The 27,992-nt window shown below is 37.7% G+C and overlaps 1 protein-coding gene across 1 annotated transcript; it reads right to left on the bottom strand.

Annotated features, from left to right (window-relative positions):
* Window positions 1–23,347: 23,347 nt before the first annotated feature.
* Window positions 23,348–26,446, bottom strand: LOC148013670 (UDP-glycosyltransferase 85A1-like). Its single transcript, XM_087667926.1, has 2 exons — window positions 25,810–26,446; window positions 23,348–24,528 (listed from the first exon to the last, which is right to left on the bottom strand). Exons 1-2 carry the CDS (start codon window positions 26,363–26,365, stop codon window positions 23,468–23,470), a joined length of 1,617 nt encoding a protein of 538 aa, XP_087524052.1. The 5' UTR covers window positions 26,366–26,446; the 3' UTR covers window positions 23,348–23,467.
* Between the last annotated feature and the right edge of the window lie 1,546 nt (window positions 26,447–27,992).

Raw genomic sequence — 27,992 nt, 5'->3', positions numbered from 1 at the left:
GATTATGGTTGATTCTATTAAATCCATGGGAGATATCTACTATGATGCTGCGTGAAGAATTGTTGTTTTCTTTGTTTTGGTCATCAAAAGAATGAAATAAAAGCTTGTTGATATTACAAGATAGATTTTCTTGCAATAGAATCCCTTTTTCCTTGGTGTTCCTCTTGGGGCTCCAGGAACCAACCATTTATTGTGGGATTATTTCAAAAGTTGCAAGTGTTGTCTGAAGGAGGTCAGTCTCATTAATATATGTATGTATCACGTGGGTTCAACATAAGGGATTTTTAAAAGACCATTTTTACACATTTTTTAACATACAAAAGGATCCCATATAAAGGGGTTACCTATATATTAAATAGAAAATGGTTATATTTTATTAAGAAAAAAATCATAGATAAGGATATTTATAAATAGGCCTTGAATGCACATGATATAGAGGGTATAGATATAGTGAATTCTTAGGAGTGTAGTAGAAGAAAACAAACACATGCTATTGAGAATGTTGTATATTTTTGTTCTACTCCAATTAGTGCTAGAGCACCACCACCACCTATCCCTAAGAAGTTTTGTGGTATGGTAGAGATGCAAAGGCCAATATTTTGATTGTATTGTCTATTAAATGTACCACAATCCCACATATGTGCTCATGTGAGACAATTAAGGATATTTTGGATACTCCCACACATTTGTATCAAGGAATAAACGAGGCTCGTGTTGCTTACATGTGTATGTAGTTAGAGAGTGAATATTTGGATGAAGGTGACTTTGTGGTTAGTTTTTTTATGAAGATCAATATCTTAAGAAGTGTTGTGGATGAGATTTGCTAGATAGTTCACTCATGTAGATTGTTCTCAATGGTCTTATTGATTCTTATTAGAGTTTTGCATCTACTTTTTGTTTGATAATGAAAGGAAATTAGAACACTTTGTAATTTGATGAGTCAGTTTCTATTTTCCTACAAGAAGAAGAATCTAGGTAAAACATGTCTAGCATGTGTACTAGAACCAAGGTTTTGTGGCTAGCTAGAAATGTAAAGAAAAAGCTTCCTTTTCTATGGTAAGTAGAACTCAACAAATGTTTCTCAAAGAAAGAAGGATAATAAGGCTAAGAAGAAAAAAGAGAGTCAGATGTTTTATAGGTATTGTAAGGAAAAAGACTATGTCATTAAGGACTATCCTAAGTTGGCTAAAAAAGAGACTAGCATGATTATTACAGATGCCTCTCCTTTTAAGTTAGGATTTGTACATGTTGTATAGGATTCAAAATGAGCATTTAGTGTATAACATAGTTGTGACTCTTCTTTACATGATTCTTGCATGTCTACTACTGATTAAGAAGTATGGTACTTTGATAATGGTGTCACATTATATATTGATAGTGGTGCCACAAAGCATATCACTTCTCTACACAATCTATTCACTTTTCTTAAGCTTTTCCCTAATGGCATGTGCCAATAACTCCTCTTATCATGGCAAAGGAGATCAATATGAATTTGCTATTAGTGTCTGTACTTGCTAAGATTGGCTTGATTGTGGAGTTTATTGATGATAGATATATTGTTCATGGTCTCTCTTGTGGTGATATATGCATTTAATTTACTATGTCATGGACTATATAAGCTCAATAACAAGTTAATAACTATGGAAAATGTGTGGCAGGCATAGCATGTGTAGATGCAAATTCACAAGCAGTTTCAAATGCAAAACTTTGGTATGTGCATTTTGGTCATCTAAATTTTGTTAGTTTACTATGCTTGCAGAAATTTGATATGGTGTCTTTTCATTGCCTACTCTTGAGGCACTTAGAAAATACATTTGTGAAGGCTACATATTGGGAAAAATGTAGCGTCCTTCATTTCCAAAAGATGTTTTAGTGAGAGCCATTCGTAAACTATAGCTTGCACATAGTGATGTTTGTGGTTCCATGCAAATAACATCTTTTGACAACTACCTCTACTTTGTAACTTTCATTGATAACTATTCTAGGAATGCTAGGATATATGGTTTGAAACTTAAGTTGGAAATGTTTTTGTGCTTCAAGAAGTTTGTTAATATGGCTGAAAATTTGTCACGATGTAAAATGAATACTCTTTGTTCAGATCAAGGAGGGGAATATATGTCTAAGAAATTTAATGTATATTTAGCAGAATGTGGGATAATATGCCAATGTATAGAGCCATATACACCACAATATAGAATGATGTAGATAAGAGGAAAAAGTATGCTAAAACGACCGATGCAAACATTGCATGACAATAAGTTAGATACGTGGTTGGCTAGTCATACTTTTGGGCTCTCCTAATGCCTCTTCTCCATTCGACTATTAAGCATTGGCTTTTTTAAGTTTGTGTGATGAGGATGAACCCCTATCTTTTGAAGAGGCACAAAATTTAGAAAATTCACAAAAATTTATTGATGGAATTTATTGAATGAATTATTTTTTATTTTGTATGGAAAAAATAAATTTGTATGAAAAAATAGACAAAAAATATAAATTGAAAGTCATGTATTGTTGCATGTGTAAACATAGTATTTACATTATTATCCTTGTTTATTTGCCCAAACTTGTGACTATGGCTTAGATTTCTATTTATAACCATTTATAGTAGTTAATGCCTACTTTTCACTATTGCTTTTTGCCTTCCAAACTCTTGTTGTTTACTTTTCCTATGTCCATTTTCATTGTGCATGATCACAACTTGTTTTGATCATAACTTTTGCATAGGAACTTAGAATAGGATCATATATGTATGCAAATCAAAGTGAACAAACCTATTTGATAAGCTTACATGTGTAGAATTGTGACACGCCCTTTAGTATAGTTGAAAAAGCCACATTTTATAGATGTTTCACTTTTTGATATTTTTCAACTTAGAATAAAATTAAATCTTAGAACATTGGTAATGGTCTCTGATAATTTAATTTTGGTCATTTATATATTTGGCATATGAACTAGTACTTTACACTATGTCTTTCACTTGAAATAGGTCACATAAATCATTGATTAACTCTTCCCATAGGCACACACTAAAATCATGTAATATTGAAGAACCTATTTATTTTCATACTTTAGACATGCAACGTCTTGACATGCACACCCTCTAAACTTGCACATCATTTTGCATGTGCCACTTACTCTTTTGAAGGTTTGAAAGCTCTCACTCTTCTTCACATTTTTATCCACAATTTTATACAACTCTAATTTTAGACCTATTTTTCGCATTTAACTCTTCACACTTTGAAACATATCCAAATAATTTTCTTGAATGATGGTAGATCTAACACTTTGCTATGTTTTCAACAATAGCTGAAATCTCTATAACTATGTCTACAAAAGACACCCCATTATATAATCCTGTAATTCTCTCATCATCTTGTAATTAACCCTACTCTTTCATTCTCTTTTCTACCTTGCAAACATACTATCTGGAAGCTCTATTCATTTCTTCAACCCTTTGGAATTTCATGGAATCTACTATGTTTTGAGGATTCTATGAAGCCCGAAGTAAAAGTATCTGCATGTGTGGCAATAGGCAAGAGCTCTATCCTCTCAATACCACTGTAGTCCCGCATAACAACAATACTTACTAAAAACCTATCTCTTGAAACTCTCTAGTATTGGAAGGTACTAGATAATCCCTCAATGTATCCCTGTTTCTTATATGATTGACATAGATGGTCATAAACTATATTACTCTTCTGTTATCTTTGCTCTCGATTCTTGCATAGGAAGAACCATCATTTAGAACTTTAGTCTCCATCCATGGTACAATAATAAATGGCTGTCCTAAGATCATTGGGTATGATGAGGAATCCTCCACAAAGAAATGGTGATTGCCTTGTACATCTCCCATGGTAATATTATTGTTTGAACATATAGTATACAAGTCTCTTGTAGAATTATTGGCTTTTCACATCTTCCATCCATGGTCAACATCTACAAGCCATCTTCCATTCTCATAAATACTCCATTCACATCTTCCATCCATGGTCAACATCTACAAGCCATCTTCCATTCTCATAAATACTCCTCACTATGAAATTTATCTCTCAGCCATGGTTTATTAGTGCAACACATGGAATTTCTAGCTCTACAACCTTCAATATAGTGTCTGGTGGTAGCATGGGCCATGGGGTCATTATTTCCTCATTCTCTCTAAATATTAATGCATGATGTAATAGAGATAAATACAAGAGATATACAGCCTATGCACTATATAGATGGGATATATCTCCTCATTCTCTATGATATCAATGCATGATGTACTAGAGATAAATCTCTTTGCAAGATTCACTCTCCTTTCTTAAACCCATTTACGCAAGTTGGTTATAATTTTTAGTAGTCTTTTTCTCTCTCTGGAAATGCAATCTCCAACAAGTTTGGAGTTAATTTGTAAAAAAATTACCATGCTCCCATTTTTTGAGGGTATATTTTGGTCAAACTCCCTTAGAGGGTATTTTCGAAACCTCAAAATTTCCATAGTGAGAGAAAATTGACTGAAAAGGTGACCCCTAACATAGATTAAAGAATGGAGGCATTTAATGACCGATTTCTTCAATGAACTATTAATCATATCTAATAACTAAATTTGGAGGATTTAATACTCTAAAAACTCTTCTAATTAGTAACTTAATTATTTTTTTACAATTGTCATTTTTAAATCTCTTTTAGCCCTAATGTCTAGAAAACAAGTTGATTAGCCTGTTCAAGTCTTTGTCAAAGAGTGAGAAATTTCATTGAACTTCATTTATTGGTGCCAATCTAGGTGTGATGATGCTAGTGATCATTCCATTTCATGAATCTGCCTTTGTCAAAAAGAGAGAAAGATACCCAAAAAAAGACCACCCATCCACTATTGCCAGAGGGGTAAACCAAGCAGAAAGGTTCGAGGAAACATCTCCTCTTGGTGGATCCTATTCCACATGGGGGAATACCCAATCCCAAGCATGCTAATCATGAGCTAGATCATGAGCTAGGCCACTAGGAAGTCTCTCATTTTGATCCTTTCATCCACGAATAACATTCTATGAAACCCAAACTTTTTGGGAGCCATAGTAATCCAATTGTGAAGAAGCACCACCCAAGGTTGCATTGAATAAGACAACTTTTGCAACCATCTCAAGCTAAACCTAATGAGAGAACTAGTCCCCAAGCCACCATGGCATTTTTGTGTCTGAACTTGAGCCTATTATGCATTGGCATTGGACAAAGATTTTGTTATGATCAACCTTGATCTTGACAAGGCATATCATAGAGTAAGATGGGAGTTTATACTACTAACTTTGAAGAAGATGGGTTTTTGGGAAATTTTTTGTAGATTAGTCAAGATGCTTTTTTAAAATGCTTCTTTGCAGTTATGCATTAATGGGTACTTAAGAGGCTCCTTTAATCTATGTAGAAGATCAATCCACTAGGACTATCCATTGGATCCATTATTGTTTGCAGTCATCTTAGACCCCATGTTAAGGAACTTGGATTTGCAAGTGGCAGATAGGAATATTAAAAGCCTACCTTTACCAAATAGATCAGGTTTTATTGGTCAAATTTTTGTTGATGATAATGCAATTATAATTGAAGAAGATAAGGAAATCATTCACACCCTCTTTGATGCATATGATGTATTTGAAAAAGTGTCAAGATCAAGAGTAAGTAAGGCACAAGAGGTTAAATAGAAAGCTTCTGATTTTCTTCCTATCGCGTCGTATTGCTAACTCGTCGAGCACTCATTTTCCTAATCTTGTGGAAACGGCGCGATATTAGTGTTTGGGGATAAGGCTCTCATTCGTGTCGTATTGCTAGATCCTGCAACATGGAGCGAGTGCACCACTTCAAAAAGCTTATACCTTTATATTCACGTTGTATAGGCAAGCAGTCTTGAGCTTTTGAATCTCAAAAGAGACAACACCAAGTTTAAGGTAGCCTCATGGATATTCTACATGAACACAAAACCAAATTGCATCTTATGAATTCCATCAACTATACTAAAGGATTAGGCATATAGATGGCCATATTGATACATTGTTTGAATTGGGAAAAAAATTACATGCACAATTTATCAATTAATTGAGTATCAAAAAGACCCGTGTCCAAAATCGCATTTACATCACATTATGTAAGTGTGACTTTTTATGCCAATCAAATGCACTTTACCTATACTTTTCATGGTACTATAAATGCCCATTTTAACATACCTTTGCTTGCAATTTTCATGTGCTTTCTCGCTTGACTTTAATTTCCTTGTGTGTGTAGCCAAAAAAAAAAACAACGAGTTGTTGGTGTAGATACTTGTGGCTCCAGCTATAGTTATATAGGTAGTAGCTCCCTAGTTTTCTCTTGCATACTCTTGGGTGTAATTTTTACTAATTCCATTCACATATTTAGAAAAGACTACACACATTAATATACATTGTGACAAATGAGTAAAAGTAATACATTTACTCAAAATATACAAAAGACAATGTTTACATGATTTTTAACCATCAATTATGGCTTAAAGTACCTAGCATGCAACTATCTACATTAAAGGTCATATATTCTCCGAAGATCACTACCACCCTCTCCCTCTTCATCATGGTCTTCATCACATCAATCATCCTCATCCCTATCATCATTTCTTTGCTCAACATTGTGCTCTTCACCCTCCGCATCACTCTACGTCTATGTTGCTCCCTCCCTTCCAGCTATCTTATTTTATTATTGCCCTTATAGATATGCATAATTCAAGCTTATAATAACTAAGAAATTTCAAAGTATTTCACAAAAGAAACAACTCAATAAACTCTTAGTATCATTCTTTGTATCATGATTTCATAGCACTACTACTCTGTGATGATGTTGTGCTACTACAAGTGCACCCATGTAAAGCTTGTTATGGTGACACTTATAGCTCATCTCACGGATAGTAGGTAATCAATCACCAACAAGACCCCATTGCATATAAAATCACCAGGAGTATTAGATAAATTGATGCAAAATAGTCACATATGAAAACTAAAGTTCAAAATTAAACACTTATAAAATATGCCTCCCATGTATTAAGCCTCCTAACCTAAAATGTAACGAACCAAATCACTCCATTTGGATTTGTCATGCCTCCTTCTGTTGTGGGATGAAAACCCCATCCTCCACCTTGCTTTGAGCCTCTATCCACTCTTCACCATGTGCAATGATTGACATTGGCTTGGGATCCAAGCCTTGCTCTACCCTTTTCTTATTCTCCACTGCTCTTTGTTTAACCACTCTCTTGTTAGAAATTACCTTTCTGATCTTTTCTCGAATCCACTCATGTGTGACCTTAGATGTGGAAATCGGGAACTTCTCATTTATTACAGTAAGGGTCACCTGGATTGTAGCTAGATCTTGTTGTTTGAACAATAAAAAGTGATATCTATGGTTTACATGCACTATGGAATGCAAGTAGCTCATGTCCTCCTTTCCTGCAACATTGTGGAGGACACCACTCAATACATTTAGTTGATAATACACTTTTTCTTGGGGTTCTACCTCTCTCTCTTCTTATTCTTGGGCTTTTACTAGACTCTGTTCATGTTGTTGGGCTTCTACTAGTGGCCTCTCTCTATACTATTATGGAGAGGGGCTTGGATGTGGTGGATGATGCTGTAGTGAAGGCACAATATTCAGCATGGCAATGTCGGAGAGAAAGAATGAGCAGTAGTAGAGAGAGTGTGTGTGTGTGAGATGCACGATGTGTGGGTACAAAGAGTTGTATCTCTTTTAGGCTTTTGTGATAGTTATATGTAAAGTACAAGTGCTAAGGGTATATTCACACCCGAGCACGTATAAAAGGCATGATAGCCCTTTATTGCCAACAACCTCCCACCTAAAGGAAACGTGCCTTTAGCTAAGTATAAGTATGTGAAAAGTTGAAGTATATACACTATCTAACACCCATCATCTATTGGTACATCCTTGATAAAGTGATACTTCACTTCTATGCACTTTGTCTTGGTATGAAAGATGGGATTTTGTATTAGTATGATGACACTTTGTCTATCGGGATGGAGGGTGGGGGTCTTTCTTGGTAATGTCGAGTTCTCCCACCAAACATGAAAGCCATAAAGCCTCCTTGCATGCCTTAGTGGTAGCCACATACTTTGCCTCTATAGTAGATAATGCAACACACTTCTATAGCCTGGGGATCCAAGAAACTACTCCCTGTGAAGGTGAATACATACCTTGAAGTAGATTTCTTGTAGTTCGTAAAGCCAATGGAAGATGCCTTCTGCTTTTCAAAGAAGGCACAATTCCTTTGTGCCCTTAAGATATCTCATGATACTTTTCATTGCTTCCCTATGCTTTCTACCAGGATGTCCCATGTACATGCTAACCACTCCCACCACAAATGTTGTATCAGGATGTGTAGCAACCATATCATACATCAAACTACCCACAACTGAAGCATAAAAAATCTTGGCCATTTCAACATTTTCATCATCAGATGTAGGGCTATTCTCTGCACTAAGTTTTACATATGGAGGCAATGGTACACCAATTAGTTTCCCCCCACCCCCCATATTGAAATGCTGCAAAACCTTGGATACATACTCCTGTTGTGATAGATAAAGAAGACTTTTGATCTGTCCCTAAGTATATGCATGCCAAGGATGTGATTTGCTTCATTAAGATCCTTCATGTTAAAATTGTTGTGTAGGTTCTGCTTCAATATGTCCAAAGCATGATCATGCCTACCACCAATCAGGATGTCATCCACATACAAAATCAACATAATGAGGCTACCATCTGCTACCTTCTTGGTATATAAGTAGTGATCCACTTGACTTCCTTTAAACCCTTGAGAGTGCATGAATGCATCAAACTTATGATACCATTCACCTGGTGCCTATTTTAGCATGTACAAGCTTTTGTTGAGTTCACATACCATCTTTTCCTACCCCTTGGCCACAAAACCTTCTGGATGTTGTATATATATGTCATCATGTAGATCACCATGTAAGAAAGAAGTCTTTACATCCATCTGTATGAGTTTCATATCCTCACATGCAACCAAGCCCAATATGGTTTGCAAAGTAGTCATCTTGACTACTGGAGAAAAGATATTGTCAATGTCAATCCCATATTCATGCTTGTACCCTTTTGCAACAAGTCATGCTTTGTACTTTGGTAAGGAACCAGAAGTGACCTTCATCTTCTAAAGACATTTGCATGGTAGGACTTTTTGTCCCCTAGGAAAATGCACCAAATCTCAAGTACCATTCTTCTTTAGAGATTCCATCTCTGACAGCATAGCTTTATGCCATTTCTTATTGTCCTCTTTGTTGTCCATTGCTCCCTTGAAGCATGATGATTTGCCATAATCTTTGACATGACATAATCTACAACATAATTTGCACCAGGAACAAACCTATCTGGCTGTTTGGCATTTTTGGTCAACTTGCGTACCCAAGGATTAGTGTTTGTTGGCTATTCTAGGCTGCAAATCTGCATTAACAACTTGTTATTCAAATGGTTCAGCATGCTATCCTACCTATTCTAGTTGTTCTAATGACACATTTTCTTGTTGAAATTGCGGTATATCATGGGCAACTTCTTATTGATCAATTTCAACATCATGACTTGCATTTATATGGTCATTTTTACAGTAGGTATTTTTTGTTGTGTAACTCTTTATTGTCCTACAAGTATTACTTCTCGAAACACAACCCTTTGGACTTCCTCTATCTTTTTGGCAGTTTAAGCATGTGATCTTTTCGAAAGATAATATCATTGCTACATACAATTTTCATTTTCTTGGGATCCCATAATTTATACCCCATTTCTCCCTCATCACCATATCTTAGGAAAATGCATTTACAAGACTGTGGCTCCAAATTTGCTACGTTGTTCCTTGTGTATGTGCACAAATGCCTCATAGCCAAACACTCTCAAGTGTGCATATGAAGGTGGCTTGCTTGACCACACTTCTTGAGGAACTCTCCCCCCAAAAGACCTATTTGGTGAGACTGATTTATAAAGTGTATGATTGTCATAATAGCCTTTGCCCAAAATCCATGAGTTAATGAGACAACATGCATGATATGGACCTTCTTGTACATAGTCCTATTCATATGCTCTGCAACACCATTTTGGGGTGGATTATAAGGGGCAATGAGCTCCCTTTTTATCCCTTTCCTATCACAAAAGGCTTGAAAGAATTTTGACACATTTTTGCCACCATTGTTAGAGCAAAGATATTTGTTTTCAACAAAAATAAGTCTTGTTGGTCTTGTTTTTACCAAAAGTGCTAGGAATTTTTTGGACTTATCCAAGGCCTTTTCTTTATGACAAATAAGATAAACTCACACTTTGCGTGTGGTAGCATCAACAAAAGTGATAAAATATTTATTGCCCCCTAGAGACAAACTCGGCATCTCATATATATTTGAATGTACCAGCTCTAAGGGTGAAGATTTTAATGAAATAGACTTTTTATGTGATATTTGAGCATGCTTGCCAAATATATCATGATTACAATGGTCAAAATTAGCATACTTAAAATAGGGACAAATAACTCGAATAAAAAAGCACTTTCATTCCAGTTTGACTCATGTGCCCCAACCAGCTATGCCATAAAGGCACACTTGGTTGCTCGGTTATGGTGACAACATGATCACACACACTCATACATGTAATGGATACAGAGTATCACTTTTAGAGCCTTTGGTAACAATCCTAGATCCCTTATATATCTTCCATTTGCTATCCCCAAAGATGGTGTGATAGTCTTCATCATTTAGATGCTTTATGCTTATCTAGCTCTTCTTAAGTTGAGGCACATGCCTCACATTATGCAAAGTGAATATTGCCCTATCTTGCCACAATGATGGCACTCTACATTTTTTCCATGAGACTTGCTACATGCTTTGTTATTAGAGTTGCCCTTCTATTGGGATTGGTCTCTAGTATGTAGTGCATTGGAAAACTTGTTTGTTGAAATATTTTGCCTAATGAGCTCTTCCATGAGTAAAGAGCTCTCCACATCTAAATATAATAGCATAGCTTGGAATTACTCATTGTTGTCCTAAACATGTCCCAATTTTTAGGCAAAGTGCATAGCAAAAATGTTTCCTTGAACTGCTCATCAATGTAAAATTCCAAAGTAATTAGCTGCTGAATATAGAGTTAAACTCATTCAAATGTACAAACATGGCTATACCTTCCTTCATATGAAGGTCCATCAAAAATTTCAACTAATAAACCGTGTTGGTTGCACTATTCTAAGCATATAACTCCACGATTCTTTACCATATATCACATGAATATTTCAAATGATTTATGTTGAAGAGAAAAGTGTATGACATTGAAAGTTTCATGGTAGAGTGTGAAAACACATCTAACTCATCCCACTCATTTGATCCATGGTTGTTGGTCTTACCCCTTTTGTCTTTATGGGCTTCACTTGTTTCTTCTCTGCACCAATACATTATAGCACTGCTTCTACCATATAGAAAAGTTGTGTGCACCCTCAAGCTTCTTAATATGCAAAAAAAAAATACTGCTATCATTATCACTAGCCATGGTTTATAGCTCAAAAGTGACTCAAAAGTCAACAAATGTGAGCCCAATTGTCACACAAAGGACCAAGGTATGACGCAAGTACCAACCAACAATGAAAAAACAAGTAGTTGTAGAAATGTCAAATCTTTAAATCAATATTTGGAGGTATAAAATTTGTGCTACAATACACCACGAGCAATTATAGTCATGTCACGGGCTAATACATCAATTTCATGAGAAAACACCAAATTTTAGCTATAATATCTACTCCAAATGCATCCACATACAAAAATTTGACTCACACGATCGAAAACCCAAAATTACTCTTCTCAAACTACTCAAATAACATCAAACATAACTCTCGAGTGGATTGCACAAGCCAATTTTCCAACTTTCACAAATTTTGCAAAAGCCCCAAATTTTATTCGGGATCCAATGTGCTCAATTTGCATAGAATTTGCACTATAAGTACATACAAATACCAAAGTTGACCCAAATTTTGCAGAAGGCCCAAATTGTGCGGAGTCCAATGTGTCAAAATTTTAGGAAATTGTACCTAACCCACTAAAATTTTTGCAATTACATGAGAAACCCCAATTTTTAAGACTTGAGAGTGCAAAATTCCACAAATTTTACTCAAGCAAAATTTTGAAGTATATGCCAAAAAAGCCCCAATTTTCAAGAGTAGATGCATGCCCAATCTCTCAAATTTGTCTAATTGTGCTTCTGTATGTGTGATAGCCCATAGAGCAATACCAAGGATAAGTCCCCTTTTATCAATAAATGATTTTTTTAAAAAGTCTATCAATAGGTTGGGTTGCACGCAACCTGCATTGACCTGTCAATGGGGTGCTCACATTGTTGCCTAAACTTGCACTGCTGCATGTTGACTACCACTTGCATTGTCGCTTGCTTGTCGCCTATTTATTGCTTATCTTGCTGATGTGGCATGCCTTTTTCCATCTAACTAGCTACACCGACTCTGAGACCGTATTGACTGTTAGTCCTGTGACCTGCTACATCATAGCTTGGACAAGCTCAAGAAGTCTAGTCAAGATGGCCTTTAGCTCTGATACTAGTTTGTGGTGGTCGATGCACAGTGAAGGTACGATATTCAGCAATGGCAATGGCGAAGAGAAAGAGTGAGCAATAGTAGAGAGTGAGAGAGAGTGAGATGCACGATGTGTGGATACAAAGAGTTGTACCTCTTTTAGGTTTTTGTGATAGTTATATGTAAATTGTAAGTGCGAGGGGTGTGTTCACACTTGAGCACGTATGAAAGGCACAGTAGCCCTTTATTCCCAACATCAATAAACCTCAACCAAAACAACATCTGCAATTGTGCTTAGACCCATGGCTACTACTACAAATACTCTCATGGGATACCTCATGCTCTAGGGATGTATCTTAGAAAGGCAAGGCTAATACTACTAGAGTTACAAGGGACTGTGCAATTGTTTGTGGTCGAGAAGGTCAAGGGGTGGTCATTAGTCATATATCTCATGTGGTGTGGGAGGATACCCAAAGAAGGCCTCTATCTTAGCCATTGTTGAAGACCATAGAACAATCAAATATTAACCAACATGTAAAGAAACACAAATAGAGACAAGAGAGAAAAGAATTGAGAAAAATATATATAACACAAAATTGGGTACAATTTCCCCCTATGAATGGGTGAGAACCTCCCCCATGAATATATTTATAATATTCAATTAAGCTTTTGTGCTCAAAATACATTGAAAGCATCTTTTTCTAGTTCTTTCTTTTCCTTTCCTTGCGTAACTTGCTTTTGTGCAAATAAGTCAAATACACCCTATTCTAAATAGCTCTATAATAAAAAATGTTATATTTTTCTAATAGGTACATCAAAATAAATCTAGTATGCATGTGTGTATGCAAAGTCCTTATGTTAATAGCACATATAAAATATAATATTTTTATGCTATTTTTCCACACTATGAAGCATATAAATTCAATGCTATGAAGCATATAAACTCCAGTACCCATTAAAATGTGTACTTCAAAATAATACTTTTAATTAACTTCATTTAGTTATCTACTCACCACAACACAAAACACATTAGTATCCTCTTGTCTATTTGTCAATAGGCATAATGCAACTAGTATCACACATGTGCACTCATGATAAGTTATGGATCATGTGACAAATAATCAAAATCTAAAATAATAAAAATAATCTAAATTATATAATAAAATTTAATAAAATATCATGATAAATTTGATTCTATAACGTTTCTTAGGGATTAAAAAGAAATTGTCCCTAGTTGATAACTCAAAGAAATTTACAAGGGTGGTAAACCACATACAAATGATGCCTCCTGTGATGAACATGCACTATAAAGTTCTAACTAGTACTGCCTCCTATGGTAAATCTATACTATAAAGTCCCATGGAATTTACACAAAACACTACGTTCTACGATAAATCTGTGCCCATGGGATATTTAATGTCAATGTGAGTGCTAGACATTTATTAGATTATCATATATCAAAGTTAGCACCGATTCTAGAATCCATTGTGAGTCTTCCATAGAATGATTTATATACTTGATTAATCTACCTATGATATTGATTTTCTATTCTAGTGGTGGTCTGGTCATAGTCAAAGATTACTTCAAAAACTAGAATTTTGATATCTTCCTCTAACGAAGGAGAGTCATCAATTACATGAATAATTGGAGTGTTCCCTTAAATGGTTTCAATAGACTAATGTGAAAAGGATTATAAATTGATAGTGAGGAGGAATTATATCCAAATTAAATGTAAAATTTGAAGATAAATTGAACTTTGGATGCCTTCCAATGATTTATAATCTCCTCTTTTCAATCATCAAAAGTCATAATATGGCTATCTTCATAAGAAAATCTAAAGATTGAATCTATCAAATCATAATTATATAAATTTTATAGATGGGCTATAGTCTCAACTTATCTCTATGATCTATATCATAAAATAATGAGAGATTATTTGTATTTTTCAATATCCTCTACTAGAAATTGACAGTGTCACCCAAAAAAGCATTAGCTACTAGAAACAGACACACATGTATATAGAAATAGGTAATTTCTTACCCTAAATTTTTTTAGTGGGGTGCTTTGTCAGTATTTGAATAGACAAATAGTCATAGTTTGTTAGCTAGACACTTAAGCAATGAAATTCCTAAAATTTCATCCATTAATCTTTTGAAGTATATCAATGCAGATGATGCCTTCAAAAAGTGATTCATTCAATTTGTGAAAAACCTAACTTCTACCTTTTATAGAAAGATTACTACCCAAGAGGCCAAGGCACTTGGGATTGTGCCATTTGGTCAACAATTCCTCTCCTTGATTGCCACATTTTTCCTTCTGCTAAATAAGCAAGATGATCCCCTTGCTGCTGTGCTAATCAAGGTGGGTAAAATCAATGGATTGTTGAAAGATTCCAAGGACCCTAAGCCTGAGCTAGACACCAGAGCACAGGAAGCATGGGCCACAACCAAAGAGTTTACCATTGTGGTTTCCCCCCTTGAGGACTCATTTGCAAAGGCCATTCGTAGCGGTGGTGATGGAGAGGGAGCCTTTGGGGATTCGCCCTTGTAAGAGTCCCCCAAGCCCACTCCAATGTCCAGGAGGAGGAGAATGAGAGTGAGAATGTGGATGCAAAGATGTTCCACATGGCCAAGATTTTTGTTGGCCTTGCAGAGTTTGTCTTCCTCCACAATGTGGAGAAGATGTTTGGTTTGCAGGAGGATGAGGCACCCTCCATGCTTGTGATAGCATGTGACTTCCCTATGGATATCATGCCATACTTATTGGTCTTGTCCCACAAGCTTGAAGAGATCAAGGGCGCAATTGATGCCCTTGTGGCTACAATTCACACCTCGAGCAAGCCATTGTCAATACTGAAGAATTCAAGGCCACCCATGCTAGGGTGGATGCCATGAGACACCTAATGTCTACACCCTGGGAGTCAATCCCTCCAGCAATCAATGAAACGATATATAGCTTGGACCTAACAAAGGAGATTAAGGTCAAGGATGATGAAGTCCATGATATAAATTTAATAGCTCTTGTGTGTCTTTATTTAGTTTAGTGTATTTATCTAATGAAATTTATTATGGTTCCAAGCTATGCTAGATATTGATGAGTTCGCTAGTAGACAAGGGGGCCGAGAGGCTTTTGGAAGAGATGCCACTCTAGCTCAGTATTACAGTGCATCCCCCCTTGTCATATTGTTGTGGTGCATGCTAACTTCATCCCTACCACTCATGCCTGGCTTACCATCCTCAAAGTGCCTTTGGAGGTGCTTTGTGTCTCCAGTATCACTGCAAATGCAAATAAGATCATCCTTGTGGAGAAGGAGTCGGTGAGACATGTTTTGGCACATGCTTATGTGGGACAATGACCAACTCACTCACATTGGGAAATGCATTTGAGGCTCCAAAATTGGAGATGTTAGTTGATGTAATGGAGGAGTAACTACCTACAGCTAAGAGACGCTGCAAACATGCAGTAAATCCATCAAAAGTTGCCTCTTCAAAGCAACTAATGTATTACAAAACTTATTGCCTTGTACTTTCTATAGTTATACAATAGTGCCCGGCTCAGATGCTACTCATTGTAAAAACAAGTTATATATTAATACATTTTTCTTTTCATATGACTTATGTCTAAAACATGGTGTTCTATTCTTATTCTAATTTAATTGTGTACATGTCTAAAATTATGTAACGTTGTTAGCTAGATTGTAGTCATGGATATCTAACCTTGAATGATGATTGAATTTAGGTTGAGATATGCAATCTCGTAGAAATTTAATGTGAAACTTTTTATCTAGCACTCAAAAATCTCGAATTATGTGCATTACTAAAAACTTACTAACAGGTGCAAATGAATATGTACAATAAAGTGAAGTTAAAAAAAAAGACTCTACAAATGGATTACAAGTTGGCTTCATCACAAAAAATTTACAATTGTGAGAACTCTAGTCTCGTTCCCCTCTAATCCTCCTAGCTAATTGCAATTTTGTGTGCATGGGGGTCAATGTTTTGCATGTATTGCACATTGGTATGAATTCTCAAACAAGTTAACTAAGTAAGCCTTTGCTGCCTCTTACATGGCCTCTAGCACTGCACTTGCATCTGCTTGTTATCTCCATGGCTCCATAAAAATTTCTTTATAGTTTTGGCAAATGGTGCTTTGCATATTAGAAAGTCCGTGCTATTCTAATATTTACTTATCTCTATAAGGACCTTCTAGTTGTAGTTCCTTCTCCTCCTCCTTCTTTGTTGCTCTAGCACTTGTGCTGTCAGAGGTTTTCTTTAGCATTCTTGGGGGAGGTGGTGGACTTGGTCCCATCCATTAGTGCTAGTTTTTAGTTGAGGTATTGCTGCTACAGTGAGGGAAGTCCTATGCATTCCTACACAAGAATGGGGCCTTCACCATTAAGGATTCCCTTCATAAGTCCTTTGCTACTATATCATACTAAATCATAAGCATATTACAATATAAGTGCATTGGATCATATTATTAATATTTTATCATAAGTTAGTACATTCTATGCATTCCACCTTGTAAAAATGAGCCATTGTGCATTACAACTTAATTAGGTCAACATAAATATTGTTCAACTCATCATACTTGAATAAAGAAAATTTTCAGGCTTGTTGCCTTTTAGTTCCATCCACTCCACAATAAAAAAGTATTTTCCAATTGACTCTCCAATTGATGCATTTTGTGTGTTTGTTGCATGGATCTAAGTCGAAATGGACAAGGCAAGACCATATGTTTTTTCTTATTGCGAGCTAGTGCACTTGCTATCATATTGTATATGGCCTTGTCAGCTTGTGGGCTAAGCCCATTTGTATCACATGCAATTTGAACTTCTTCCATCGATAAGCTATTAATAACATCATTAAGAACCTCATTCAAAGTAATAAGGTGGAGGGCTCGATGATGAGGGCAGCTCAAGATTGCAATCAAATGCTTATGATTTAAGAATGCCTTTAGAAGCTCCAACTACTAGTGCTCACCTTGGCCTTTGGTATCATTGAAAAAGTTCCTTAAAAAAAGGCACACATTATAAAGGAATGTAGTTATTTCTAAATTGAATTTTAGTCGATGGGAGATCATGAACCTTAATACTTGCACATGTCTTCTTTGTGCTCCACTCTTAATGGATAGTGATAACATTGGTAATAGTTGATGTTTTCTTTCCTTGTAACCCATGGGAATTTGCTTGCACCTTCTGTAATTTTCTTATCCTTCTCCATTTTCTCCAAACACAGTTTCAATGAAGCATTCTCCTCCTCTAAGGCCAATGTTCATTGTGTGTCCATTGTCACCTCTTGTTCCTTGTATTTGTATTGAATCAATTCTTCTTCAAGTTTCTATACTTTGTTTTCCTAATCTTAAAGGGCTTTTTGCAACACATTTAGAGAACCCTAGGGTTGTAACAAAGATTGGTGAGTGTTATATAATATTGATTGATAATATTGATGTAATTGAAGATTTCCACCCAAGCATTTGCAATAACCTAGTAGACCTTGTTCATCATCCCCAAAAAAAAAATCAACAAAAGATGGATTTAGCCTAGTGCTAGGATCGTCAGGATATAAGAAACCATCTATGTGAGATCAATATTTTCTTTTTCCTCTGAACGATATTGGAAAATGGTTGTTGCATCTAGGCTACACTTACTATAAGAGGTCTTTGTAAGAGCACACTCTTCACCCACTTGAATATGCAAATTCAATTTCCTCTTATGATTACTTATGTCCCTAAGTGGTTCCATTAGAAAATGCAAGGTAGGTGAGAGAATGGAGTAGAGTAAGTTTGTGACAATAATAATGATTTAGAAGGATTAGAGAGAAAAATAATGTATAAAAAATAGTTAGATATGTATAAAATATGGTCAAGCAGCATTAGAGATAAAAACTACCAATTTCTAAGGGGGGAGAAAAAAAGTCACTTTTGGGCGTCATAATTAATCTATCCTACTGATGTGGTACTTACCATGAGTAGTGGGGCATAAAGAGGGTTATAACTACCTCTGCAAGGTCCTAGGAACCACTTATGAGGGTATAAAAAAGTATAAATTGATTTGGAAGCTATTTAATGTAAAAATGTGTATTCTAACTTTTGATATAATTGGGCATCTTTTGAGGGAAATTTTCCATTTTCTATGACAAAATTTTAAAAATAAAATTTTTGGCCAAAAATAAATTCGAGTTGTTGATGTGGCACCTTTGGAAGAGTGATTGGAGAATGAAAAAGGCTAGTTACTAGGATGAAAAGAAAAGGAGACCCCTTCCTTTCTAGGTGGGGTCTACAACAAAAAGTAGGAGCCTAAGAATATTGGGGGCTAGGGGACAAAAAAGCATGCAATGATGACCATGGAAGAGAGATTAATCCAAGCTTAATCAATTTCTTACAAGGCCCTCTTTGAGTCTGTATTTTTCCTAATGACAATTTACAAGTCATGCTTGGCTTGGCATATTCTAGACTACACTTATCCTATGTGTATTCTTGGATTTCACTTAACAAAGCTTAGCCTAGCTTACACTTAGCCTACACTTAATGTGTGCTTATAGTTAACTTACACATAGCCAACTCCTACATGTAGCCTAGTCTCTCTCTCTCTCTCTCTCTCTCTCTCTCTCTCTCTCTCTCTCTCTCTCTCTCTCTCTCTCTCTCTCTCTCTCTCTCTCTCTCTCTCTCTCTCTCTCTCTCTCTCATTATATAATATTTTATATCCAAAAAAGTTACTTGTTTCACACCTACATTTAACATGTTAGCATATATGCATTTTAATCAACAAGCTTGATGAAAATACTTAAAAATATTATTTAAGAAATGAAAAATACTTGTTCAGTGCATCCAACAGCCCATCAATAGACCCGTTAACTAGCTCTACATCACGTTTATTCTCATGATACAGATCACATTTTCTATGTAATAAATCACAATCCTAATGCATTAATTAACCCAATAAAAATCATGTGAAAAATGTATTAAAAGCCTTGAGAATACTTGCAGTAGCTCATATGTTTGAATACCCACCCATCGTCACGTTTCTATAGACCAAACTACATTCACAGAGATGGTAGTACTCACATTCGCTTGCACAACAATGGAAAGTTTACCTTGTAAGCTTCAATGTAAGATGTGCCCTTTTAGGTGAAATTACAACTCCTCTTGAAAGTTCAGACTCTGTGTGTGTGTTTTTTTTAATGTGATATTTTTATTTGATCTCTACTTTTCATTCAACGAGACAAAAGCCCAAAATAGCGAGCATTAGTTTTAAAATGGAAACACATATAAATGTACTTTTATGATCACAATACATTTGTTACTTTTTTCCACATTTAAATTAGCAGTTATGTTATCATTTATCATTCTATGAGTCCTACATATATCTGCATTAGTTTTTTCACAAGAAAGTAAGCATGCTTGTTTGGGTTTGTTAGGTGTTCATGTCTTTACTCCGTTTTTATTGTAGTGCTAGTACATGCTTAAGCTCAGGGGTTCACTATCTATATACCCTCTGTATCACGTGTGTTTAAGGCCTATTTATAAACATCCATATTTGTGAATTTTTGTTGGATAAAATGGAAGCCTTCCTACTTAATTTGTAGATAACCCTTTTATATGGCACCTTTCTATATGTAAAAAATGTGTGAATATGGTATTTGAAAAATCCCTTATGTTAAACGTGGTACACATATATATTTATGAGTGACCCCCCTAAGGCTTGCATTTGAGTACAAGTGCTTTTGCCAAAATCTTGTAAGATGCATTTAAAAGAGTGATTAGTCCTAGTCCTTACATGTTTGTCTACGTGGATTCTTTAATATCAGCTTGATGATTTTCTTTTTTATGTTATTAAAGAGAGTACCATCATTCCTAATCCATTTCAATAGAATACACAAATTAGATTTACAAGAGTCCCAAAATCATTGGAAAATTTCAATGGAGAGCTTATCACCACCAGGAGACTTTCCCTTTTCATTTGATACATAACATCATGGATCTCATTCATACTACAAGGCTGGTCCAAAAGCCTTTTCAACAGAGATAATATGGAGCACTGGTACATCTAGAAACTTTAAGGCTTTCTAGATATAAACTGCATCCATAACAGGCATGTTTGATACTACGCTAGAAAGAAATGAGTGAAATACCTAAGCAATACTATGTTCATTAGTTATTGTGTTGCCATTTTGATCAACTACTTGAACTATCAGATCCTGAATACATTTGTGCTTCACCACTTGGAAAAAGTATGGAGATGGGTAGTCCTTGACCCTAAGCCACTAGTTACTAGCTCGAATACATAATACTTGAATCTTCTCTTCTTCATGATGATCTTGTAGGAACATTTCAAATTTAGCCAAAATAGCCCTAAGAACTTCATCATTAGGGCACTCGGCCCACATAGTAGTAAAAGGTGAATCCTTAGCAATGAGAATAAGGGATTTGTGAAGTGTCAATATTCAACATTTTTTTCCAAAAATACTTTGCAATAGAAATGACTTTCGAGATCTTTTATCCCAAATTGCAACACGATCAGTCTCTTCCAACTTCATATTCCACATTTTCTCCACTTTATTAAATATAAAATTGAATTCATCATAAAGATGAGATTGACATTGAATGAGGGAGGACCTTTTCTTCTTATAAAATGAAAAAGAATACCAATGGATGCCCAAATAGGGTAATGATCTAAAAGATTTACATCATTGCACATACTAAAAGTAGGTGTAGGATGAACCAGCCATGCACCATCCAAGCATAAAGTTTGTCTAGCCTCGTTGCCCTCCAAGAAGCATCAGAATATCTATTTCTCCAAGTGAGATTTTTTAGCTCTCCTTCTTTGTCTAGACAATCAGTAGCATCAATGAGCTCATGGGTTAAATAGAGTTGATCCCAAGAAGAAATCTCTTCTTCTTTTGTTTCTACATCTTGAGAGTGGTCTTCAAGAGATAGGACCATGTTCCAATCACCCACAAATACAAATGCTATATCTATGAGATCCAAATGAGCCAACTTTTCCCACACTTGAGCCCTCTAGGAGGATAGATTAGGAGCATATACAGATGCAAACACTACATCTATATCATCATACTTAATCTTCATTGTTAGAAAATGTTTCAAAACCACTACAAGTCATGAGAATAGGGTTAAGAGAGTGTTTGCAAAGGACAATAGCACCATCGAAACCCCTAACCAGGGAATCTGAAAGGACTTGAAAATCTCTCAAGTTAAGTGGAATATTGGGTCACACTTGACTTCCTAAACACATCAATTCTCATTTTCTTAATTAGACTTAGTACTTAAATTAGTACTTCAAATCCTTTGGGATTCCTCCTCCCCCCCCCCAAAGCCTTGCACATTGCAAGACATGATGTTAAGCTTTCTCATTGAGGCATTAAGTATTTGGACCCAAGTCCTCCAACGGTGCATATGTGTTAACAAATCCTTGCTTATGCCTTGCCAACTTCTTAAGTGAAGAGGGCTCACTAGTCTTGACTTTGACAAGACCATCCTACAAATCAGAAGTACCAAGAGAGTCAGGTTATGTATCTTTCTTACTAGTAGGAGGTCGATTAGAAGGTGCTTACACCATTGTTGCAATTTGTTTGATAGGGGGTGAATCTTTTACTTGTGATGATTCATCAATTTTCTTGATGGCCTTCTCCTTGCCTTGAAGAGGAAGTACTTCTTTGCCATTGTCAACCTTTTCTAAACCATTGGACAACATCAGAGTAGAATTTTATGCTTTCTCGAGCTTCTTTTTTTTTCTCCTTGGGAAATTTGCATGTCCTTTTTAGACAATTTCTATCAAAGTGTCCACTTTAGCAGCATACATAGTAGGAATCTAAAAAGGTAGATAACTTAACTGCACAAACCACCTCAATGCTAGTAATATCCACCAAATATAAAACTTTTGGGGCCTACATATGTTAGTCCCATAGAATGCAAGCCCTCCTTTCTCCTTTGGGTTGAGGGGGAGGGGAGGGATGTATAATACTTTACCTGAGGAGATTGCAATAGTTTTGACATCTTCTTCCAAGAGAGTCTATAAGCCTAGAAATGAGATCCATACTAGACAATCTGAGAGGAGGACTCCTTCAAGTGAAAAATTGGCTCACCAAGGCAAATAGTGAACAAACTCTCCCTAAAAGCCAATAGAACAAGAAAGTGTCCATCCTGTTTCCTTGGATGAGCCTACGAGCACTTGATAAAAATCTTGCGCAATGAAATAGAAGTGAGCAAGAGTGGATCTAGCTTGAAATGTACCCATAAACCATGTTGGAAATTCCTCTTCAAAAGGAAATTTCCCCATGAGGTACATGAAAACATTGCAAGTGGAAAAATCAAAGAAATGATTGCACATGTCTTCCATAGAAAGGGATATGTGAGCCTTGTGCACCTGCTTACCATCACCGAAAGCTTGTCCGTTATCAACACTGACATTATTAATGTTTGCAACCCATAGCCCTAAAGACAACACTAGCATTGTAGGATGGTCTTTTGGCATGCTCATAGTAGGAATCAAGCTCCATTACCACATCATGGTTAGCTTTGAGGACTTTTTTCTCCATCTGGGGTTCCAATAGCAAGGTCAGCAGGCCTCTTCCCTTGCATGCAATCAAGGGGGAGGGCAATGGCATCTCTACTAAGTTTCATGCACGAACAACTAGTTCACCATGTGCGACCTCTCAAGCTCCTCGTGTCAATTTCGAATAAACCCAAACGTTGAATTCGGGTCCATGATGGATGCTTCAAAAGGAACATATTGCTTCACAAAATAAGGACGGCGCATGAGCGTGCATAGAATCATTTCCTTGTCATTGTAAACATAGTTTCCTAAAAATAGACCACAGCGTGTAAATTTTCAAAGAAGAATTAGGTTGTCACCCAATCATTGTAATAGCCATGCTAATAAGCCTAAAGTTCAGAGGGTGGATCATGAGGAGCTAAGCTTTGAACGAGGGACTCTATGTTGCGGTAGGAGGAGCCGCCGGGGATGCGGCTGTGAAGGCTGGCAAGTCGAAGGCGAGAGGCGTTTTGGGTGAGGGAGAGGCGCTGGGGGCCGTCGATCATGGCACCGCGGATGATGCGCTCGATCTCCGGGGCGGGGACCAGGGGGCCGGCACTGCCCTGGTCTGACGATGGTGACAATGCATGATGGTTTGCTAATGACGGTGGTGATGATGACGCATGATGGTCTGATGATGATGGTGGTGGTGGTGGTGATGGCTGGAAGCGGAGGCCGCACCGCCACACGTCCACCACGTACGTGGCGTCCAGGAGCTGGTCCCCGAAATAGGGCCAGCACAGCATGGGCACGCCCGCCGCCAGGGCCTCCACTGTCGAGTTCCAGCCGCAATGCGTCAGGAAGGCGCCAACCGCCTGGTGTGAAAGCACCCCCAGCTGCGGAGTCCACACCACCACCCGCCCCTGCCCCCCGGCCTCTAGCCTCTCCGCAACCGCCTCCCACGTGGCGCTTTCCCCGCGAGCCACCAGGTCGGGCCGCAGCGCCCACAGAAAGCGCACTCCACTAGCCTCCAATCCGGCCAAGAACTCCTCAAACTGCTGCCCGCTCATTAGCGTCACGCTGCCGAACGAGATGTAGAGCACCGAGCCAGCAGGCTGCGCGTCCAGCCAATCCAGGCACGCCACGTCCTCCATCCATAGGCTCGTCCTGTGGCCGCCGGCCTCTAGGTCCTGGTCCACCAATGGGCCTACCCCGTACACTGGGCACCGGGCCCTCACTGCCTGGAAGGCCTCTCGCTCCAGCTCCTCGAAGCTGTTGACCACCACTGCGTGTGCCCCGTCCAGCATCGCCCTCGTCTCCCTCTCCAGGAACTTGTACATGTACTCGTTGTCGTCCACCACGTGCCTGAAGTTCGGTAGATCTCTTCTCCTCAAGGCTATCAACCCATCCAACCCGTCTTTGAAGAGCTGCTCGCTGTACTTGCACCCCTCCTCCTTCAACGCTTTCAGAGCTGATACATACCAGACACAAGACCAAAGAAACACTAGATCAGTGTGACTGGCAAGCCTGTATATCCATAGGGAAAGTCGGTAGACTCTCTTTGGCTTGTTAGTCTCACTAGCAAGCGAGAGAGACAGTGTCTGTGTTTTTTATGCCTAGATGGCATTTTGGTTATTAATTGCTAAAATGTTGCCTACATGAAATTCATACATTTCGAGCATATAATAAATTTATACATTCCGAAGTTGGAAGTATTGGTGTGTGTGTGTAAGTACTAACAACAACCTCCAATAAGCGACAACCATGTGTGATGAAGCTGTCTAAGTAAGTGGAGTACGTTCTTTTGAGCAGGACCTAGTGAACTACCCTTAGGACTATCTCCCACAGGGTCTCTATGACCCCGGAGAGATGGGATCAACGGTGGATGACGCACCCGAAAAAAGGACAGAATCTTGGCCGCTCCTTTTTCAGCATGTAAACCCATAAAGTACAGCAACCTCAAGCCAATAAGTAAACCCAGCACGTTGGAAAAGAGCAGATTTCTAGGAATTACACCCTGATTTTAGGGATAGTAAACCCAGTCAAGCCAGTAAACCCGACTAGCCGGTGACCTCAAGCTTTGTGGAACGGCCGCATTTAAAATTTCATGAGCTCACATTGCCATTGAATGGTGTTGGCGGCTGGGGTGTCCCTCTCAAGATGGTAGATTCAAACCTTGACCAAAAGTAAACCTAGCTTTTGTAGTAAACCCAAAAAACAAAATAAACGCAGCTTGCGAAGTGTGCAAATTCAATCGAGGTCTGTGGGCGCCCTTTTTGCTCTCGGTATAACCAGTAAAAATACCTTGCGGGCAAGGCATGCTGAGGGAACAACTCATGTTAAGATAAAAGACCCATACTGCAACAACGCATTTGCCTGAGAAGTGGAAATCTCTGCATTTCTCCAACGATGGCCTCCACATCAAAGGGCATTTCACTCTATCTCTTCCACTCATGCGTATAATATATGTATTGTGGAATTGTGATAACAGATTGGTGATCGTCCACCATTGATCCCATCTCTCTGGGGTCATAAAAACCCCGCAGGAGATAGTCCTGAGGGTGAACTACCAACAATGGCAGACTGGGTTCATTACTGGTTGATCTCCAGGGTTAATTGACACGACTGCCACTGTAGTAAGGTTTGTAGGGAACCCTGAAGCGCTCTTAATGCAGCCAATTATGAGATAGGATTTGATTTACTTATGTCCTGAGATAGGATGTACTAATCATGTGGAGAGATTAATAAATACCTTCGTCCATGGGGATGCGGCCATCAACGATACAGGACTGGAGAGCAAGGAGGCTCTGGCAGGAAGGGAAGAGGGCGACTCTGGGGAGGCGAAGCTGGTCGGCGAGGTTCTGGGTCGGGAAGGTCATGCAGCTGTCGGAGATGATGCAGGTGGCGGGGGGGTGGAGGCCGGAGATGAGGGCACGGAGGGGCGAGACCACGCTTTTCTGGGCCTCGAAGAAGACCTCCAGAGACAGCCGGAAATCGTTGCTCAGGTCGAGGCCCTGGATGGGCACGTGGGCCAGCCGGATACAGCCGCCCGAGGTCGAATATTCGCCAGCTACAGCTGCTTCTTCTTCAGCTGTGCCACCACCGGGCGGCGTCGAGGTGGGGGCGGCGAGACGATCCTGGGAGTTCATGAGCTCCTGGATCCTGTGGTGGACGGGGTCGATGTTGACGAAGGTGACAAGGAAGCCGTGGCGGGAGGCCAGGAGCTTGCAGAAGCGCATGAGGGGGTTGAGGTGGCCCTGGGCGGGCAATGGCACGGCGACTGCGTGGGGTCGTGTTACACTAGCCATCTATGTATCTTAAGCTTGATCTGTGTATGTAAGAGAAAGAGACGGTTGCTGTAGCACCACCACAGTGTCACACACCGGCTTTGCTCTGAGCCTTGGCAAGTTGGCTCCATCTACCTCTACTTATACATCAAATGACAGCGTCAGCCCCTGCAATGCCTGCATCATCAATCACAGGCAGTCGGGACCCCCCAACGATGCTTCCTGGCTTCACTATATCATTTATTACCATTATTATTATTATAATACACGGGCCCTCCGGAAAAAGTCTTTTGCGAGCATTATTTTACACAAAGTGTGTGACAAATGTTTCCTTCAAATCAAAGTATGAATAAAACTTTTGTTTAAGGGGGGGATAGGGTTCCATCTAATAAGTGTTTATGAAATCCAGGTTTAGTGTTAAAGTGAATTCATAAACTAGATTTAAAAACCTTCAATTCTTTTAGAGAATGTTTATAAATTAGTTATCATAAGACAAAACTGTTGTAAGACAAAGGAAAAGTTGAAAATTGTGAAGGTTGAAACTTTTTGTATTGGCTTCAAAAAATGTTTTCCAAGAATCGGATCTAGATTCCAACCCCATTAGAACTATCTATTCACATTCAAAATAAAACACTTTGGGGGCTAGCTGATATAAGAATATTCTAAAAAAATTTCTTAGGTGCCAAATAATGATATACTAGAATGTTAACTGTAGTACTACCTAGAAAAAACCCTCTAAAAGCATGTTTTAAAAACTATACTTAACATTAAAAAGGAAAGTTGCAGTGTTAGATCCACTCAATTCTTTCTACTCTTATTTGATACTTTCAAATGTTGACAAAACTATAGAATACCTCCAAAAACTTTTTCAGTAACTACATATCATACTTGGCTCGTCCAACCTGTAGAACTTTAATTAAAATACCTTCTCAAGCTCCTTCGTGATTTTCTCCAACAGTTGGAGGGATTCACAAGAGAGTAGAAGGTTTTATTAAAAATATTAGTTTTTTAATTCCTCTTATCCTAATATCCTATTCTATTTCTCCATTTCTTTTCTATCTTCCCTAGCAATAAGGAACAAGATGTTCTTGGCCTACTAGAAGGAACAATACATTCTTGGCCTGCTTAAGGCAAATCTTTCTCTTGTATAAGGATAATTTCATTTAATGAAAAATAACTTGAAAATTGGTAAAGTTTGCACACAAGAATGAGTGTGGGGTTTAACAAGATGAAGAATAGAATGATGAAAACCCAAGATTGACAAGAGTATAATGCTCAAAGTTCAAGAAAGTGACAAAAAATGTTACATGCTGTGGAAGTTTTTGTAAGTGGATGTTGGTTTTTGTTTCATAACAATTGGCAAGTGTTCTATGGGTAAGAGTAGTTTTTAATACACACAAAATAAGTATTTTTAGCCCCACCTTCCAAAGTAAATGGCAAATAAGTAAATGAATTCCGACCACAAAGACTTTTGAAATATGCTTGAATTACGAAGCATTGTCTCAAAATTTGAAAATGCTTGGTGTAAAATGCCAAAAACCAATAGTACTTATCATAGTCTCACATTCAAAAAGATTGTGTAATCTGAGGGGATTTCCAATGTACCTATATTAGTCTCACATTCAAAAAAAAATTGTACTTTGATTAT

Source organism: Lygodium microphyllum, chromosome 26 (genome assembly GCF_053477565.2).
Source record: "Lygodium microphyllum isolate KBCC chromosome 26, Lygodium_microphyllum_v1.1.10, whole genome shotgun sequence".
NCBI classification, from domain to species: domain Eukaryota; kingdom Viridiplantae; phylum Streptophyta; class Polypodiopsida; order Schizaeales; family Lygodiaceae; genus Lygodium; species Lygodium microphyllum.
The sequence above is the reverse complement of the archived record's forward strand: the minus strand, read 5'-3'. Positions and strand labels throughout refer to the sequence as shown.

Coding starts and splice junctions, on each gene's coding strand:
- LOC148013670 (XM_087667926.1), bottom strand. CDS start 26,365: ATGGCTAGTGTAACACGACCCCACGCAGTCGCCGTGCCATTGCCCGCC. Junction 24,529..25,809: donor CCGCATCCCCATGGACGAAG/GTATTTATTAAT, acceptor GGTATGTATCAG/CTCTGAAAGCGTTGAAGGAG.